Source organism: Artibeus jamaicensis, unplaced genomic scaffold (assembly GCF_021234435.1).
Source record: "Artibeus jamaicensis isolate MK-2021 breed Jamaican fruit bat unplaced genomic scaffold, CSHL_Jam_final contig_471, whole genome shotgun sequence".
Lineage (NCBI taxonomy): Eukaryota > Metazoa > Chordata > Mammalia > Chiroptera > Phyllostomidae > Artibeus > Artibeus jamaicensis.
Genome location: NW_026521850.1, coordinates 3,345,542 through 3,363,291, shown reverse-complemented (window position 1 = coordinate 3,363,291; position 17,750 = coordinate 3,345,542). Strand labels below are relative to the sequence as shown.

Below are 17,750 nucleotides of genomic sequence, written 5' to 3'. Positions count from 1 at the left end.
ATCTGCAGAGACGGCCGCGTCCGCCTTTCTAGCTCCACGGCACTGAGAGAGCCTTGGTCCTCATCCTTGAGGGTTCCCGGTACAAAATAACCCACGAGGTAAATGAACGGACCAGCTGTGACATTTTAGAAGGAGTACTCCTTGGCAATTAATTAAAAAAAAAAAAAGACCAACCTGGATGAGTCTAACAGATGTGTTAAGTTTTAAAAAAGAGTGATACAAAAGATTACATGTGTGATCCATTAATATGAAGTTCAAGGACAGCTGAGATGAAGAACGAAGCTGGAACAGTGTCGAATGAGGGGAGAGCAGAGGGCTCATGTGCACACTGTGAACAGGAGAGGGAGCTCCGAGTGGACTTGGGCAGTGGGGGCCACGGAGCTCGATCTGGGTGGGCTCACGCGGGGAACATTATTCTCCGCGTAAAAAATGATCAAGCCGTAAAAAATGATCAAGCCGTACGCTTTATGAACCTTACAGTTCTCTCTCCTACTGAAAAAGGACACACGTACTCCTATTTAAAAAACATAAACAGAAACAAGTGAGCCCAGCACCGACTCCAATGCCGGCTCGTCCAGGGATCTGCAGCTAGCCTGCAGCTCGTTCGTCCCAGCGTGCTCCCTGGGTGTCCCGTTTGTCCGAAAGGACAGTTGTACTCACCCGCTGCTGCCTGCTGAGGGGATATGACAAGGAAATAAAGAATGCGCTAGAAGGAATCTTAAAGTCCCAGGTGGAAAAGTCACACACAGAACACGTCAACTATGACCTGTATTATAACTGCTGCATTTAAGATCTACGTAAAGTGTTACCTATGTTCCAGGTTTCTAATTTTAACAAATACTTTTTTGAAAGAAAAAACCAAACTGGCAAAAAGTAACTTTTCATCAGCCAGAGGCAAGCACAAAGGAGAGCTTGCACCCGCTACTCACTGAGGCGGTAAGACTAGAGTGGTGGGCTGGGCCTTCGGCCTGCGCTTCGCTGAGACTCCCATCTGGTTAGCAGAGCGCTTCAGGGACTGTTGGTTCAGAAGGCCTGATGCCAGACCGGCGTGGTACTGCAGCTGCAGGGAACAACAGGGGAAGAAAGTGAGGTTTGGGAAAGGTGGGCCAAGGCTCGTACATGTCACCCCTTTGCAACATTTTAAACCACTTCAAACGTGCCTGCTAGCATTTCCCCTTCAAGGAAGGCATTCAGGAGATGATCAGAAAACCAGGAAAAGCAACATGGACAAAATTGCTCATCACAGCATTACATAATGATGAAGGGCTGCAAACCACCTAAATGCTCAACAAAAGCTGGGAAATTGGTTAGATACAAAAACGAGTTTTACTTCATCTTGTTGAATTGAAAAAAGAAAACAAACAGGTTACACTATAAACAGAGAAATGCTTTAATAGGTGCTCTCTAAAATGTTAACAGTGTATTTCTAAGTCATAAAAGTTAGAGTAACTTTTACTTTATTATTTACTACTATTCATATATACTTTATGTAAATGGTTTTAAAGCTGATGCCGTTTTTATAAGAAGACCCATTCATTCCTAAAGATAAATTAGTTCTGGGAACTCTTGCTACTGTCGTGTCCTATGTATAATAAAAACCAGGTAACTCGTAGCTCGTAGCACCACAGTAAGGCAGGAGCGCAGTGCTGCCGACAGACGGACTCGAACACCCCAGAGAGTTAGGGTTCGGAAGCACTGGGCCACTGTTTTCAGTGGCTGGGATACAAGCATCAACCATAATAAACTCAGGGGGATATTTTACAACAACATATACAAATGGATACACACGCGTTGAGGAGGAAGAGATTAAGAAGTTAATTTCACTCCTTGTACATATAGTTGGAATACAACGGGGGTCAGCAAGCAGCAGGCTTTTAAATGGGCTCAGGGCCAGCTTTCTTCGCTTTGCCCTGGACAAACTCCTGAGCTTCGAGGTTACTTAGGTCATTTTACTTCTCTAGACCTCAATTTCTCTATCGGAAAAGAAAAGTAACTGCCTAATTCTAAACTAAGCAGGACTTTTTTAAAAGCCCACCTTGCCCTGGCTTGTGTGGCTCAGTGGACTGAGTGCCAGCCTGAGAACCCAAAGGCTGCAGGCTCAATTCCCGGTCAGGCACATGCCGTGGTTGCATACCAGGTTCCCGGTTGGGGGGTGGAGTGGGGTGCAAAAGGCAACCAATGGATGTTCCTCTGGCACAGCGATGTTTCTTTCCCACTTTTTCTCCCTCCCCCCTCTCTCTAAAATAAATAAATAAAATCTAATTATATCCAATTTGACATGTGATAGTGACTCCTGTCTTCCTCTTTTTAAATCCCATACTTTTGTTATTTTAGATAAGAGTTGTCATCAATCTGTCTATAATAAAATTATCCTTGAAAGGTATTCCAATTTTAAACAGATGTAAATAAAACATTCAAGTGTGAAAATGCCAAACTAAGAGTCTGTACTGAGACCACTTATAACATGTAGTATGTTTCTTCCTCCTCTCTCAAATTAAGCAAGGTCTTTCCAACGTGTATTTAGAATCAACTGAACACACGAATAGTAATTCATTCTGAAGCTCTAAATCAATTTCTTTCCCAAACGCTCTTCAAAGGACAGATTTCCTCTGCAGAGTCAGCTACATTACAGCTCATGGTAATGAGACTGGTGACCACCGTTTAAACGGGGCTGGGCCCTGGATGCAAAGGCTAATAGCGTTCTGAAAAATAAATGGCCTCACCCGCAGCCGTTGGGCTGCACACAAATAGAGAAGGAAAGAAAACAAAACCAAATGAAATGATCTGCTTCTTGAAAGTGGCTATAAAATGAAGATATCCAGTCACCCAGTAAGGCCGAAATGTCTGTGTTTGGAGCATCCACATTGCTTTTTAACAGCCTCTTGATTTACGTGGTCGATTTGCGGCGGGAGCCTTATGGCTGCACAATACAGGACAAAGATATATCACATTCATAATAAAAATGGAGCTCCTCTCAGGGTGGAAAAGGGGGGCATAATTTGGTTTTAACAACTCATCTTAGACCAATGAATTTTGCTCAAATTTGTTTTTCTCCTACAGAGTTCTTAAATGGGAAATCGATGGAAGCGAGGGCCAGTACAAGTTTGAAAGACAATGTTTCAAAATGTCAGCTACTTGGATTTCGATCTTCCCCACCAGAATTTGCAATGAGTGCAATATGCATGGGGCTTTATGGAGTTAAAGGGAAGGACGGCTTGGCAGGGGGCCCCTCCTGGCTGGAGGAGTGGGCTCTCCTCCGGACTCTCCTCCGCTTTGTGTCATTCGGTCCCTGCAAGCTCAGCCCTTCCGGCCCTGCGGACTCTGAGGTGGAAGCAGCCTGCTAACTGTGCAGAGTGGCAGGGTGATTTTGCCCACCTGGAAGCATTTTGAGCTCTGTTCAAACAAACAAACAAACAAACAAACAAACAAACAAACAAAAGAAACGGAGAAGAACAACAGAAACGCATGCTAGCCACTGCCTGTCTTTGAAAGGGCTCCCTCGTGCCCTCAGCCCCACTGGACAGCGCCAGTACGCGCTGCACCCCAAAGGCGCATGTGGGTGGAAGGGCCCCTCTTCCCAAAGCCAGGCCTGCTGACTCGCAGTGACTAAGCGGCATTCGTTAATCACATACCCCTGCCCCGGTTTCCAGGAACACTGTTCCGACTGTCAGGATCTATAAGGGCCCATTAAATATTTACCAGACCGTCTTTATAATGGGAGAAAAGGTCAAAGTTAATAAAACTGACAGGCACTGCCTGTCCAACTGGATTTATACATTATTTAAGCAGCAAATACTCCATTCCATGAAACAGTTTAGATCCAAAAGGACTCTTGGAAAAAACGTTCACTCAGCCAGTGGTTTTGAAGCAGCAGGAGTTCAGAGCTAACCCATAAATTAACATTAGGAACTTATCATGCCCCCCAAAACACTGCCATAGGTTTTTCCAATTACAGGTTTTTGTAATATTTTCTATAAAAGTATATTTCAATGAACATACTTTGCTCCAAATGTCTGTTTCGAAAGCAACTTATTAAAGTCCTAGTGAAATTTTTCTATCCAACTTCAGCTCTGCACTAACCAACGAGAATAAAATGAAAACGGGAGAAAAAATAGGTTCTGCTCTTTTAACCCCCACACCATAGAGCCATAGGGGGCGGGGTCTTCACCACGTGGTAAGTTACTGCTCAGCACTGGCACTGAGGCGATTTCAGGGCTCTCTGGGTTTTGAGACCGTCTCTCTCGCTTCCCAGGAGTTTTCTGTAAGTTCTCAGCCCAAAGCCCTTTCTAATCCATTATGTCTGCTGCTTTCCTCTGTACATGGGACAACTTCAACAACTCACAGGGATCTTGGGGAAACACTATTAAGAATTAGAAAAATCTTGATTTGCTGAGTACTTTTTACACTAAGGCTGCTTTAGTAATATTAAATACGTGAAGGTGCCAAGTGTTGCCAGGCAGGGTCCCCGTAAACCCTCCTGGCCGGACTAAGAGCCTTGGGGTAAGAAATGACACCTGGGAAGCGTGCTCCTGGGCTCTGCGGCCATGTGGCCCTGCACGGCTCCCACCCCTCCCCACAGAACAGGGGCACACCCTCTTCCAGGATCCCCCAGCTCTGAACTCTGACTCGTCTGGGTTCTAAAGGAGTCACGCAGGAGCTGCTTCTACCACAGGCTAGTGAAGTGCTGTCCCTACAGTTCCACAGGAGAGGTTAGCAAACCTTGTACCCCTGGGTAGCCTAGGTCTTTACAGAATCTGTTTTTAAAGAAGTCTGAATGATTAAGGCCAAGTTCAATAAGCTTTAATATACTTCCAATTACAAACACCACATACTAGAAGGAAATGGTAAGCAGGATAATTATTTTAAAAAATCGAATGCAAAGTTTCTGACTTAAATCTTGGGTTCAGAAAGTCTGACGAGCAATCGTGCCCCCCACCCCACGCCTGTCTCCTTGCTTCAAGTTCTCCACACTGTTCTACTACATGGAGCAATTTCAACACCCGTAGTGATCTCCCGCCTGCTCCAAAATCGGCAAAAAGTGCAGATGCTTTGCGATGGACGGAAGTCCGAGAAGATGACAGAGGGAACTCCTCATGCCGGTCACATTCAGAGGACTAATTAGGCTAGAGGCACTCGGTCAGGCCTGGGACTGCCGAGCTGGTGTGTGCAGGCCTCCCTGGGGCCCGGGCACAGCCGCTCCTCGGGCAGCACCACCCTGCCCGAGCCACAAGGCCTGAGTCCCGCTCTGAGGACACCTGACACCCCCAAAATCTCAGAACTTATAAGCCAAATCAATTGAGGTTTGATTCGTGCCACTATGAAAATCATTACTTCCTTGTCTAGGGCTCACGGAAAACTGCTTGGGCGGGTAAGGAGGGGAGGTCTCTTAAGGCATGGTGCAATGTACTTTTAAAAGTCGCTTCCTGGATAATCACCTGTAAGTTTCTGAGGAACACTAGCAAGGCACATTGATACTTCCAGGTCCAGCAGTGAAGCCCGCCACCCAGGGAGACCCTGAGGACGAAGACCTTGCTCCTGATTACTCTGCATCCCAACGCCCAGGACGGCGCCCTGCACACAGGCGATGCTGAGGCATCTGTCAGCTGATGAGTGCACCGCCAGGTGAGCACCAGCGCTCTGGCCTGGCCTGTCACTGTAACCGGTCCAGGGGACAGAATGGCTCCCTCAGACAGTCCTCCCAGGACTGGCGTCTCGAAAAGCCAAGATGCTGCTTTGCAGGTGGCTCACTGTCATTACAGAGCCAGGAAGGAATCCCTTCCTCCCCTTCCTCTAACTGCCCAAAAAGCAGGTGTGTCTGATGCCTGGAGCAGACCTGCGTCCAGGTAAAGGCGCCCCAGGGACTGCATGAGGATGACTCTGTTGCCAGAGAAAAAGGCCTTGGAGAAGCCACCCCCACTCCCATTTTACACTACAGGGGATGCCAGCTGAGAGAGTGGGTGACCCGAGGTGGCACCGCTCCTCAGCTTTCCCGTGGGAAGAGTGTGCTGAGTCGCCCTCCCTGGTGGCGCTGGCTGGCACTGGTTCCCTCTGCTCCAGCAGGCAGGCCAGCGCCTCTTCCCAGACAGGGACCCTGATGGGCTGCACTCTGTGAGCTGTGGCATCGGCATCAGTGCTCGCTGGCTCCCGGCTGCTCCCGTCATGCCGACCTCTTCTAAGCACTGGGGTGTCTCCTCTTCTCCCTTCCTGCCCCTAGTTGTGTCTAGCACGGGGAGTCTGGGGAAGCTCTGTCTTACTGTTTTAGGGTTTTAAGATCATTCAGGGTTAAAAAACAAACAAACAAACTTGGAGAAAAGAAACCTAGAAATCACAGAAATCTCAAGGCCGTCAGAAAACCTACACCCAGACTCAACGGGAACACCCCGCCCCAGCAGCTCTGAGTGCTGTGTGCTGGGGCGGCACGCGGCTGCCTACCGGGGTTTACAGACCCCCACTGTCCTGGGAGTCTGCCTGTGCAGGCTGTTTTTATAGGGGTTCTCTTCGAACAGTGTGTAATGCACCCCGAGAGCAACAAGAAAGGACGCTATCCATGTAGTCACCTCCCTCTTGGAACACTGACCAAAACAGCCACCCCTGGCTGGGAACAGCATGCACCAAAGCTCACAGCCCCTGTGCGAGGACACGTGACGCCTGGGTCAAGCCGCACCACATATGGCGGGGACGTGTGCAAGGGCCCGGGTGGGGGGAGATAATTTGCAATTCTCACACAGCCCTGCTCCCCCTACACCATTAGGCTTTCAACTAGAACCAAGATTTGTGCAAACCCAGGAACACTTCATCACCACGTGGAGTTGCAAAGACCTTTGCCCCTCGTTATTGAAACATGTTTTGTTTGCAGCTAATGAGAAAGAATCATGCATTATAATAAAGCTCGGGTACTTCTTTTGAACATAACTCTAAGGAGAGAAACAAGCAGGCCTGCCTGGTATCATTGGTGCCAAGGAAAACAGCTACAGAAAAATACCATAAATCTAATTGTTTTACTTGGATTTTTTATCTAAACATTAGATAATGGCATTAGTGTCTTTCCTCCTTTTATCTCCTAATGCTATTTCCAATCAGCCAATATTTTTTTAAAAAGAAAAACAGCCTTAGATTTGACTTTTTATGGGTAAATGATCTTTTTATCTGGTCAAAACAACATCAATAAACCATAAGAAGGAAGCCTCCAATTTATTTGCCTATTTGTTCTCTATCGGGAAGCTGGGTTTCAGGCCTTTCAATTACTCTGCAAGCAGGACACCAACCCAGGGCCGTGCTTCCTGCTCAACGACAGCATCACTGACGTGCTGGACGCCACCCGGGTTCCTTTGTCCCCGTACACAAATCCTCACTGTCCCAACTCACCAGGCTGCAGAAGCCCCGAGGGGCAGGGAGCGTGGTGGCGGTGCTCTCCCTTCTCAAACAGCAGTGCTGTTGGGGGCCACCCCAGAACTCACACCTCTATTAATAGGCCCTCCGCACAACTGGGCCCGTTTGCACCGCAGCTGCACGCGTGTCACCACACGTCAGAGATGCCAGTCAGTGGGAGGAGACAGCACTCATGTCTCTGAGCAGATTCACCAGCAAAGCGAACTGTGACTGAGGCTAAAAATGGAGGCAATGACCTTCACAGGGACGGTCTGTGAAGAGAGAAAGACGACAAAAGGAAGCAAAAAGGAAAAGCCGAGCAGCACGCGCTGAGACAGGAGACAGAAAGGGGACACAGGCGTTCGCGTCTCCCATCTCCGGGCGGGCAGCTCACATTCAGACCGGGCTCCCACCGATTTGCCCACCTGGCCCTACAGGGCAGGGAAGACTCATAAGACCACCTGGCCAGTAAGAAGGTGCGGGCAGGAAACTGAAAGAGGGTCAAGGCAGAAGTCTGACAGCGCGGCGACGAGAGCATCCCGCCACATTATCAAAGGATGGTGGCAGTGGGTGGGAACAGGCCCTCCAAAGAGGGCCGCCAGCGCCACAGTCCTGTGCGCCCGCGCTCCCAGGAGAGGAGGGGCTGGGCCGCACCCACCCAGCGTCCTCCCCCTTCACACACTACACTCTGTTCCCAGCACACACAGGATGCGCGTTACCGACCGAGACAGAGTAAAAGGGAAAAATGCTACATCCTGGAATTACCTTTGTCCTCCACTAGAAATGCCGAGTACTAGTTTGTTTGTTTTTTTGACTCAAAAATACCTATAAATTTTTTATAGTCAATGTTATCTTGTACTAGGTTCTGGGGTACTGCAGTGAGCGGACAACCGTGCGCTCTACCACGCGCCTGCAGTGTTTCCAGTGCCCACCCGGCACACACACAGTCAGCACAGTCCCATGAACCATCTTCCCGCTGCTGTACCTGCTGGGCACCAGTTTGCTAAATGCTCACTCAAGGCCTGGACCAACAGTCAAAAAAGCAAAACGAGAATTGTGTCTAAAGCCTTTTCTAATGTTAAAGTTCTGTAATATTATAAATATTTCTCTATGAAAATGCAGTCTGTACTTGACTTCCTATTATGAAAATCAACATTGGTAAATTTGAAATATACTTAGGAAATGCCAACATTTCACTAGTCACCCAAAGTCTCTAATTCAGGTCGTTACGGAGAGGGCCCTCTGTGAGGCCCGCTGCCTGCTCTTATCAGCTGGCACCCAGAGCTGGGCCAGACACCCGCGAGGTGTCAAACGTTTACTGACATACGGCCTTTATCCAAGTGTCACTCTGCCCAGACAGGCCCATGGGAGGCATGGGGAAGAACGGAATATTCCCATACAACAGATATATCCCTGAATAGTTTTTCTCCCCTCAAAAAATAACAGAAGTTCTCGAACTGAGAACTGAATTAAATGAGAACCACTGGCTGCTTCTATAGCTCGTATCGAGAGACCGAATGCTGAGCATTAGTCATCTGCCAAGCTGTCACTGACAAGATTTCAGTCAAGAAACCAGTAAACGTGGTTTTTAAAAAACGACCCACCTGATCAATATAAAATTACAATTAGATTATCATCCGCTTCTTTTATGAGCAGTAAAAATGATTCCTATGTGCCCCCTGGTCAGCTCAGATTTGGGCGGAGAGTCTGTCTTCTCTCTTCCACGTTCCGAAGGGGTGGCTCTGCTCTCAGCCCACTTCCACGCCCCATCGGGGCAGCCCGCAGCAGCCAGCCCACCTGCAAGTGACCCCCGTGGCCCTGCCCCTTGCTCCCGTGCACTGCACCGTAGGAAGAGGGAAAAGGAGGACAGGCGGCGCGTGCAGACAGTGCTCAGAAGGAAGGAGAAGGGGAGACGGGGCCCGGTGAGTCCTGACTTGGAAAGACACAGGACTATGATGTCAGACAGACTGGAAATAAGGGAGAGCCTGTGAGAACGGTCAGGAAACGGGAGCCGGTGTTTAGGAAGACCCGTTTTCACTGGTCTTTCTCAAAGACTGCCTTTTCCCTTCAAGAACAGGAGGACGGAAGCCTGGTGGCTGAGAGCTCCTGGGGGCGATGGGTCCAGGGGCAACTGCTGTCCTCGGCACTGTGCCTCAGAGCAGCGGAGGGTGAATCTGAGGCTGCGCAGCCCCCAGGGGTAGGACGAGGTCTGTGGTCAAACAGCCCGCCTCCACCACGGGCCGTTCTGCACACTGCCGGGTGCTTCTTCTCCCCTCTGCGCCCGTTCCTGCAGCCGCCCAAGAGGAAAAACACGCCGCTCTCATCCGGACAGAGTGCTTTTCTCGCTGACCGGCACACTCCCTCTGGCCTTTTCCTTGCCGTGCAGCACCCCATGGAAGGAGGAGTTGCCAGCCTCCTTTCACGGACCCTGGAGAACGTGGGCAGAAGCCTTAGGCACAGGGCCCTGGGCGCCACTCACACAGATAGAGCTGGTCCTGCACTGGTCACAAGTCTCCACCCCAGAAATTCACCTCCTCTCAGCGAGGATGCTGGCGAGGACTGACTTTCCACAAAACCAATTACAACCATCATCTTTTCATCAACTACCGTCACCCTACACATGCCAGACAATAAACTGGTAAGTGTAAAGGGAAAAGAAGGAGGGGAAACCACGAGGCTGTTCAGAACGAGGCTACATGCAGAAGGAAGCCCCATTCCGTTCCTGCACAGCTGAGGAAGCGAGTCCACTGCACGGGCAGGCCTCTCGGGGCCTGGGACTGAAACTCAGTAAAGTCAAGGACAACTGCGTGAGGGCTGCGGGGACCCTGCCGGCTCTCCAAGTGAAAGGCAACTTGGGGGGGGGGGGGAGCAGGCGGGCGCGGGCCAGGGGGAGCGCCTCCTGATCCACCACGGAGAGCGTGCTTCTCAGGGTGCCCACATTCAACCTAGGCGCCCAGCGCATGCGCACAACCTCGAGGCAGCCAACGAGCAGCCAGGGGGGCTTCCTATGCAGCAGCTGGACTTGGCGCTGGAAGACCAAGCTCCTCTCCAGACCCCAGCATCCTCATTCCCTTCCTTCCAGGGTCTGAGTTCTGACTGACAATGTCTGCACAGGAGTGTGAGAAAAGGCAAAGCAGGCATCAGCCTCCGTGATGGGATTTTCCTTCAGTAACTATGGGACTATGGTTTCTTTTGTAAAAGAAAAAAAAGCAAAAGTCATGAGTACTAACAGTGGGTTTGGGTTTGGTTTAAAACGAGACCCAGATCAGAACGAATTCTCTACTGGTCAGTACGACTCGGGTGTGATTTCTACTCTGCTTAATCTAATGAAGAACCTGGGGCATTTTCCGGCCTGGACGCAGGTCAGAGCGAGCTGCTGCGTGGGCGGAACCTCAGCTCTCCCCTCGCTGGGGATGACAGCACTCCTGGATACTGCTCAATCACTCTAAAAGTGACCCAGGACTTCAGTGAGCAAAGCCACACTCGAGTTTTCGGAGCCAGTGAGGGTCACATACAGGAAGTGCTCAGCCAAGCGGCTGACACAAACACACACTCAACGAATGTCAACGACAACTACGAACACGCTGAGGCTGCTGAGCTGACAACAATCAGACTGAGCTCAGGGGTGACTAAGCCAATAACTGGAAGGCCTTGCTCCTGACAAAAATCAAAACCAAAACCACCTCCCCTCTCCTGCCCCAGAAAACACCCTTCCCAGCGACAAGCCGGTGAAAACCAGGCCTGTTTTAGAATGGACCTGAGGAAGGCTGGACTGCAAGGGGACGGGCCCTGGGCCAGAGCAAGTCCCCGACTCCCACGGTGCTCTGCGATCCTCCTCAAAGTCTCCCCCTTCTGTGCTGACAAACAAGCCAAACAACCAAAATGGGGATCAGTGGCCGCCAGCTCAGAGTGTCTAGGAAGGGACAGTAACGACATGGCTATAGCCAACCGCCCGTCCCGGACAAGGTCCTGAGTGTGGGAAGCAGCCCTGTTCGGGACCAGAAGTGGGAAAGTGGGCAACCGGTGCCCCAGGGGCGTTTCCTTCCTGTCCACGATACTCGGACAGGCTGCCTTTCCCCTTCAGTAGCTGGCTCGCAAGGAGATGAGCGAAGCTGAAGCTTGTTCAAGCCAGTCCCAAAGCCTTTCCGAACGACCCTGCACAAGGCCGACCGCTGCACACTGCAGCGTGCTCTGCTGCGTCCCTACCTGCACCGTTTTCCTAACCCGCTGCCGAAGGGGGTCAGAACGATCTCACGCCAGACCACCGGTCTAGCTAGGGGCCCACGAGGAAGTTCCACAAAGATCTGCTGAGAACGGGACGGCTTGATGGATGCACAGCACCGCACCAGACACGGACAGACACGTGAAGAAACGTCCTCTGCTCTCAGAAGCAGATCTGCCTGGAACGAAAGCTCCGCAGAAGCAGCTGAGGGCTCAGAGAGCGCCCTTGACTTCACCGTACGTCGGGTCTTCCCCAGCGCCTGGGCAGCAACAAAAACCAGCACCAACACCACCGGCCAGCAGATACCCAGGACTCACTGTGGGGGCGCGGGTGGCACTCTGATGCGTGTGACCCCACTAACCCACAGAGCCACCCTGTGCGGTTGGCAGCACTGTCTCGCTGGCTCCCCAAATGAGGGGGTGGAGCCACAGCTGGCGAGCGGCTTGCTCAAGGCCACAGAGCTCGTCAGTAGCAGGGCCAGGACTGGAATCTGGGCAATCTGGCTCCAGGGTCCCTGCTCTGTACCCACTACACTGATGGCCTCTCCAGAACTTAGCATGTTCTCAACAAGCATTTTTTAAGTAAATAAATCATAACTAAATGGCCGAGCGTGGGAGGAATTTGGATTCGGAACCCCCTCCATGCATAAGGTCCCATGACGAGGTGAAGAGGGAACCCTGGCTCGGTCTTTTCACGTCGTAACGAGCAGTCACATGCGACTGCCAGGATGTGGAGGAGACAGGAGAGGTGTCCACCCCCAGGCCTCCTGGAAAACGTGAGCGCAGCTCGCCGCCGCTCAGGAACGGCTCCACCAGCCCCCGCCGGCCTCTCCTCGAGGCTCGGCTTCCGACTCCTGCCCCCTCGCTGCCTCTTCCAGCTCAACAGCAACTGCGGCTCTAGACTCGCCCTTGCTCTCTCCTCCAGGGCTCCGCCTGCTGCAGTGTGTGGATTCACACGTGCACCTTTTCACCCACTTAGTGCCTTCTGGTGTGTCACACCCAAGCAGGGGGGACGGGACAAGAATCTGCCAGTACAGAGCCATAATTAGTTTTTGCAATATACAAATGTATAAAAAGTTCTGAGAGTCAAACGCGTTCTCATCAATGTAGGTGCCAGGACTCTGTGGCAGCAAAAACTGACATGAGCTGATGGGAGTCTGTTTAAATCCTAATTCATCTCACTCGGTGCAACCAGTCTAACTGTTGGCCACACAGTATTTGACTCCAGGGCTCTGCCCCAGACCCGCTGGAGAAGTTAGTGAGACACACGGTAAATGAACCGCCTGTCAATAACCCAGAACACTCTCAAATTCAAAACACACTCAGACCCCCACATCTCTGGCTCGGGACCAGGGCCTGTGCCAAGCAGTGGAGGGTGGCATGTGGGTAGAATGGCACACCAGCCGGCACCCCGGTAGCCGCTGGCAGCCTCTGACTCCGGCATCATCCCTGATGGGGCAGCCACAGCCAGCGAGCCCCCACCGCCTCTGAGAAGAGCCGGCCCTGCCTCCCTCCTCACCTCGCCAGGACGCCTCCACTCTGGCAGGCTCCCTTTCCTGGCGCACCAGCTCACTCTGGCCTCAGGCCCCTCCTCCAGCTGTAGGGCTCTCCTCACCCTGACCTTGCACGCATGGGTCCTCCGTCTCCCCATGGTGTTTACAATCACAGCAGCAAACCAGAGGAGGTGTTTCACACCTACCGCCTGTCTCTTTGTTTAGTGTATCCTCCCCCACCTCGCCACCGCCCCCCCCACCACAAGAACATACAGGCCCCAACAGAACACAGACTTCAACTATGTTCTGAGTCACTGCTGAAGCTCCAACAGCCAGAACAGTGCTTGGCACAGTGCTGCGGCCTGATAAGTACTTGCTGAATGAATGAATGAGGAAACACTCAGAAGCGGCCTGTAGGCACTGCGGAAGCTGTACACAGCCAGACCCACATCCCCTGCCCACACGAAGTAAAAATCCATACGACCTGCAGGTGGTATGGATTTCTTACACTCTCTGTGGACTTGGCCCAGCAGACAGCCGGGAGGGGTCACTAAGGGCACTGAGCAGGGAGAGGTACAGTTAGAAGGGCACTATAAGCATCCAGTCATTCTTCAGAACACAGCCCGACATCGTCTGCCATCAGGGTCATCTGTAGAACGTGTGTCGAAATGCAGGTTACGGCGCCCCCCTCGGATCTGCTGGGTCGGCATTTGTGCCCAGGAGCCCAGGAGTTACCGGGACGGGGCGAAGCGCCCAGGCACTGTTCAGACACTTTGTGGTTCAAACACAGACCCAGCACAATCTCGGACATACTTGTCGGCTCACTGACTCAAGAAGTCGGTTGCTAGCGACTTGGGGGGAACCCCCCAAGAACATGCGACAAGGGAAACCTTGGACAAGTCTCAGTACCTGCTGGCCCAGCACCAGGGCCTGGGCTCTGGGCACACGGCTAAGGGGGCGGGGCTGCAGGACAGGGACAAACAGTGGAGACAAGAGTGTGTTTAGACCTCAGATCTACGCTGGTGCTAAGCCACACTTGATACGAATGCACAGCGCAAGAGTCTTCAAATAGTTAAATTTCCAATCTTCATAAAAAAGAAAATCCATCAGATTTGATTGATAAGTGTACTTTTTAAAACTAAGAGTAAAAAAAGTGAAGATTGGCAACATTTTTCGCCACATAATTTGCTTTCTTTGCCTTTTTCCACAGCACTGCCCATAAATCACAGAAATGTTAAAGCGGCACATACATCACCGGCCGGCATTTGGAAACTATTAGTGAGTCTCTGAACCGACACAGGCCAGGGCATGGGAACCGTGACCAGAGAGGCTGGAATTAACTCTCAAACACTGGCAGAGAGCTAATTAAGTTTACAAATAACACTCCAATGAACAAATTATGATATTTAATAAGAACAGCCTCAGCGGAGCAGGGTTACAAAATATGGAGGGGGTGGGAAGGAAGACAAGCCAACCGAGTTTTTCAAACAAGAATAATGTACATCTGAACAAGCTGCCTTCCTCTGAGTAAGCGCAGAAATCTGGAACCAGGTAGGGGAAATGATGTTTTATCCAGTACGAGACAGGCTTGTGAGCTGCATTTTGCATTGCCCTTGGGAATAAAGGAGAAGGTGGGGGCATGGTCCAGAAGCTGAAGATCAAGGCTTACAGGCTACTACCCATGAACTGCTCCTGAAGGTGACACAGAGGTCAGGAAAGAGGGATTTAAAGGGGCTGTGTTTCCCACACAAAAAAGTACGAGGATCCCCCAAAGGCAGAACACAAGTAGTCCTTGCTTATCGGCAATAGGTTTTGCAACTGTAAGCAAACTGTATAACGAAAATCAATTTTACCACAGGATAATTAATATAAACAAGAGTTAAGTTCCTCCGGCATCTCATCAACATCGTAATGAAACCATTTTGAATGAACAATGGTATTGAGGACCAGCTGCACCTGGACTGGTGGCTCAGACTGGTCCCCAGGACAGGAAGAGAGGAGCCAAGGCTCGGGTTCCTGCCACGAAAGACAACGGGCTGGGCACTCAGCCCACAGCCACCGCTTTCCACCCTCCTGCAGACCAGTGGGCAATCCAGGGGCCCCGTCAGCAGATTCGGGTCTTGGTGAGGGTCCTCCTCCAGGCTAGCACGTGGCTGCCACGTCACCATGTGCTCACATAGTCTCTGTGTGTCCCCAGAGAGAAAGAGCTCTGGTCCCTCTTCCTCTTCTTGTAAGGATACTAATCCCATCCTGAGGGATCTACCCTCCTGACCTCCTCTGATTACCGCCTAATACAACCCACTGGGGCAGGACTTCAACGCAGAAGTGTGCGGGGACACAAACGGGCAGTCCGAGGCGGCACCCACCTGGTGAGGGCCTGGCAATGCGCTGCAGCCCTGTCCCAGTGCGGGGCTGTTGGCACTGGCCCCAGAGTCAGGCTCCGCCTCAGGAGGGCCCCTCCACCCCTCACCAGGGCACTGCCTGGCTCTGCCCAAGGGCAGTGGCTGTGATTCTCAGGGAGTTGCTCCTGCTTGGAAACGCTATCACCACCCACCAGGCTCTCTTGCCCTCCGCCACACACCCCAGCAAAGCTCATGGCTGGGCACCCAAATGACAGGGGCACTCCACTGAGACGGAGGTTTCAAAACGCTTGTCGGTAAAAGAGGGGGAAGAGCCAGTCTTTTCTTCTCAAGAACTCGGTGTTTTATTTTCTCTCCCTCCTCCCACATAATGAAATATTAGCATCAGAGAGATTGTCGCAGAAAGCATGCGAGGGACCTGGAGACATATTACTCTATTTCAAATCACCAAAGTATAAATGTCTGCACAAATTCCTTTGAATCAGGCAATGAAAAGGAGACCCTTCATGCAAAATGAAAGCCCATTACATCAAAATGTGCCTTTCACAATACAAAGTTAAGATGCTGCAAACCCATGTGTGAGAGAAAGCGAGATGTATTCAGAACAGGAGCCAGAGGTCCTGCTACTGCACCTGGCAGAACGGGTAGTCAGGTTCCCCCGCGCTCCCTCCTCAAACTGCCGAGACGACAGCAAAGGAATAAACCTGGGGTGTATGCCCACAAGGACAAAGAGAACAGCAGAGGAGATGACAGCAGAAAGAGAGGTCAACATAATTTTAGAAGACAAGAAGCAAATGGACCAGAGCCACCTCCACGGAGAGAAGCAGGTGGAGAAGGTGCCCTGCCCGGAAGGGAGGGTTGGGAAGGTGGAGGAAGTCGGCAGAGAGCAGACGGAACTGGACTACGGAATTTCCAGAGGCTGAGGCAGGGGAGACACGAGGGATGTAGAAGCCAGGTGTGGGGTGAGAATGAAAGCAGCTGGGTGGGCTGTCAGGGGTTGCCAACCTTCCAGCATCTCTGGTCCACACAGGAAGAAGAGTTGTCTTAGGCTGCACACTAAAGATATTGCAACACAAGATCACAAAAAAATCTCATCATGTTTTCAGTAAATGTATGGCAGGCTGGGTACCCCTGGTTAGGTCTTCTCGCAACACTCAGAAGCCAGCAGGTGTGCCGGCTGGACAGGCTGATGCAGAGAGGCTCAGGGCTGAGCGACGGCTGGCACCCGGGGACAAGTCTGCAAGACGGCCCTCACCCCCGCCTTCACACAGAAGAATGGCGATCATAGCACACTGCACGGCTCGGCTGTGAACAATATTTTATAGTCCTAATAATACAAAAACTGAGTATCAATTAAGCAAATCAATGGAAGAGGAGGATTAGAAAGTTAAATCCTTGTCTTCCAGAGTGGGGTCAAAGATGACGCCTAAAATAGCAGTTTAAACAAGTTACTCAGAAAAACACAGGCAAGCCTCCAAAGAAAGAGCTAGAGGAGTTGAAAGGAGGTCCCCCCAGGGGAGTGGCCTATGAAACAAGCAAAGGACTAGTGCTGCTGCTACAAATCTCGTAGGATGACTTATTTGCCTTTCTGTATTCCTTTGATGAACATTAAAATTATGCTGGTGGGGAAAGAGCCTCCAGGTTCAGCAGGTCCTGAAACGTAAGCCCCTACACACCACAAAATGTGTGTTATCACCTGGGGACTATTAGTTCACTCCAGTAACACTTAATTTAATTTCCTTTTACTGCAACAGTTAAAGGTTTTTACAATAGCAGATGCCTTCCCTCCCACGCATCAATTAATGTGCAAATCCACTCAGGTTGCAGAAATAATGAGGTGCGGAGATTTTGCACCAGCGAGCCTGCCATCAGAAGGTGGACATGGTGGGCGAGGTGCTGAATGGGGCTGCTGGCAGCTCGAGGCTCGCCAGGCCTGGGGGGGGCCGAGGGGGACGGCGCAGCCAGCACTGCATTAGCCCACCAGCCCTGACCTCACTGGGTGTTTACCAAGAAAGTCAAGTTTTTTGAAAAGCAATGACGTGGCACTCAGAATTCAACTTGGGTCTGTAATTTGGCAAAATCACCTTATATTAAGCCCACACGTTTGATCTTTTTCCTTCTTTCTGAAAGAGCTGAACCCAAGTACCCAACATTGTTTCCAAACAGAGGTTGAAAAAGTGATGCCGCTTCTGCTTTGCCCAAAAACTGTCTCTTGTCTTGTTTTCACTTAAATCTTTGTGATGACCTAACTGGTAAGACAGACAAGAAGTCACTTTCTCACTCACCTATGCAAACGACGCTGTGTGGG

The 17,750-nt window shown here is 51.0% G+C and overlaps 1 protein-coding gene across 1 annotated transcript in view; it reads right to left on the bottom strand.

Moving 5' to 3' along the window:
- The window catches only part of MED27 (mediator complex subunit 27), a 163,404-nt gene that overhangs the window by 104,880 nt on the left and 40,774 nt on the right, over positions 1-17,750 (bottom strand). Inside the window, exon 3 of the mRNA XM_037158551.2 lies at positions 930-1,060. Coding sequence (XP_037014446.2) covers positions 930-1,060 — 131 coding nt within the window. The remainder of the gene's footprint in view (positions 1-929; positions 1,061-17,750) is intronic.